General features: G+C 36.2%; 1 protein-coding gene across 1 annotated transcript in view; it reads right to left on the reverse strand.

Annotated features, from left to right (window-relative positions):
* The window catches only part of LOC119573119 (transmembrane emp24 domain-containing protein 6-like), a 31,250-nt gene extending 29,657 nt beyond the window's left edge, over positions 1 to 1,593 (reverse strand). The window contains exons 1-2 of the mRNA XM_037920155.1: positions 1,371 to 1,593; positions 1,131 to 1,197 (exon numbers count right to left, since the gene is read on the reverse strand). Coding sequence (XP_037776083.1) covers positions 1,131 to 1,197; positions 1,371 to 1,546 — 243 coding nt within the window. The 5' untranslated portion in view covers positions 1,547 to 1,593. The remainder of the gene's footprint in view (positions 1 to 1,130; positions 1,198 to 1,370) is intronic.
* Between the last annotated feature and the right edge of the window lie 1,056 nt (positions 1,594 to 2,649).

The raw sequence follows: 2,649 nt of genomic DNA on the forward strand, positions 1-2,649 counted from the left end.
ATTCAAAATAAAACATTTAAATTTAAAGATATTTATATCAAACTTAGGTTATCTCATATATGCACACACCATCATACAACCAATCAATCAATCACACAATCTCTCCCATCCACTCAATCAACTGTACCGAAAATCTCTTATACATGAATACGTGCACACAAACAACAGAGAGAGAGACACACACACACAATCACAATCACATACACACACACACACACAATCACATACACACACACACACAATCACAACACACACAACACCACACACACACACACACAATCACACACACACACACAATCACAACACACAATACTACAACCACACAATCACAACACACAACAATCCAACACACACACACACAACACATACACACACAAACTCACATACACACACACAACAATCACATACACACACACACACACCAAACATACACACCACCACAAACCACACACACACAAACCACACACACACACACAAACCACACACACACACACAAAACACACACACACACAAACACACACACACACACACACCAAACACAAAACCACACACACACACACACAAAACAACACCACCAAACAACAAACAACACAACACAACCAACAAACCACACACACAAACAAACACACACACACCCCACACCACACAACACGACAATCCAATGTGTGCTGTACACCACTTCACATACTCATATGCCAAGGCAAGTAAAAAAAAAATACAGGGCATGAAGCTAATTGCGAACAATTAGATTCATGGCAACAACGTAAGGTGTGCGCAAAACAGCCAGGGTATCACGCAAGAGCTAAGGTTGTGCTTGCTGTGGAGGAGTCAAATCGCTCTCTCTAACCACCACAACAAAAACCTTGGGACCTAGAAGTCCTGGAAGCCCTCCTTGTTCAGAAACAAAGTTTCTATTTCACCCATTCTCTATATCCATTCTTTCTTGCATACATCCTCAGACACATACTTCCTCTCACTCATTGCAATACACATGCAAAAACAAATTATTATCTGCATGCAGAATTAGTCACTGCACTGGTCAAGTAATTGGATAACTGAGAAAAGAGATACAAAAAATATTAATAATAAAATTATAAAGAAAACTTTTTCTTAAGTCATAATATACTCACTGTAAAGTTGTTTACACTGACTTCCATCTGCTCAAGTTCTTGAGTGTATTTTTCCCATAAATCATATCTGCAATGAGAAAGTGCATAAAAATTAAAATGCTAAAACACAAAAACATCACACATGAACATTCCCAGTTTAAACACATAACTACAAAGAACTAGTTATCCACACCAAAACACCCATGCAAGTCATTACACATGCCTAGATATAATAGTCATGATACATCCTATGACACTTACCTAAAAGTAGTCATGTAGAGATTAATGAGTTTGCCAGCAAATCTGGAAAACTGATTATCAATGCAAACACTGTAATATCCTCCTGTCTGTGAGACTTCCTCGTATTCTGCTGACTTCTTCCAAGTATATGGATGAACTATCTCTCCCTTGGGATTGCGCACAGCCATACCTGCCATGCCATCACCACCCTTAAGAACCTATTAATAAAAATAAATATTAATATTAACAAAAATCTGTATCAGTATTTCAAACTGCTTCCTAATACAACAATCTGCATGAGTGCCAGAACAGATGCCTAATCACTACTCTGCCCAATAGTGTAATATTCAAAACATATAATCTAATATAAATTCAGTCAGCTAAACTGTATGTGAGTACTGGCATTCTGTCATCAGCATGCTGGCGTCAAAGACGGCAGGGAGGAATTGCCCACTCAACTACATCATCCTGTAGTCTAGAATACATATTCTTCAACAAACATGCCAAAACTGTTTTGTAAGATGAACTCTCCAGAATATGATGATGATAATTATATGCATAATCAGTGCTTTAATTCTATTCTACCCTGTACAACTGGCTATTACGATAAACCCCTTGGATCTTGGTGATGTGACCTACATGTCTTGAAAAATTTTGGCTGTGGGCCAAGTGACATGAATATGCCATAATAAAGAAAAAAAAATAAAAATGTAGCAATGACTTGCCATAAGTGCACAAGGCCTCAGTGGGCATTTAGAAGGGGCTCTTGCATTAATTCCATGAGTAAACAAGTGTAGCATGTACCATCCATGAGCCATGATTGGAAGAGCATTGGCACCAGGGAGGACAATTTCCATGATCAGGATCCTATTCCATCCTGCCATGGCTAGCAGCACAGGGTGTATTACAATAAATTGATTATGAAAATATTTTTTAAAAAAAAAAAAAAAAAAAAGTTTAAAAATTGGGGGGGGTTTTTTTTTTGGGGAACTTGGGCCCCAAAAAAAAAAAAAAAAAAAAAAGGGGAAATTTAAAAAAAAATTTTTTAAATTTTAAAAAAAACCCCCCTTTTTTTTAAAAAAATTTTTTTTTTAATTTTTTTAAAAAAAAAAAAAATTTAATTTTACCTTATTTAAAACCCAAAAAAAAAAAAAAAACCCCCCCCCGGGGGGGGGGGGGGGGGTTTTTGAAAAAATTTTTTCCCTTCCCCTTTTAAAAAAGGGGAAATTTTTTTAAAAAATTTTTTTAATTTTTTTTTTTCCAAAAAAAAAAATTTCCCCTAAAATTTTTTTGGGGGGGG

This window comes from Penaeus monodon, chromosome 5 (assembly GCF_015228065.2).
Source record: "Penaeus monodon isolate SGIC_2016 chromosome 5, NSTDA_Pmon_1, whole genome shotgun sequence".
NCBI lineage: Eukaryota > Metazoa > Arthropoda > Malacostraca > Decapoda > Penaeidae > Penaeus > Penaeus monodon.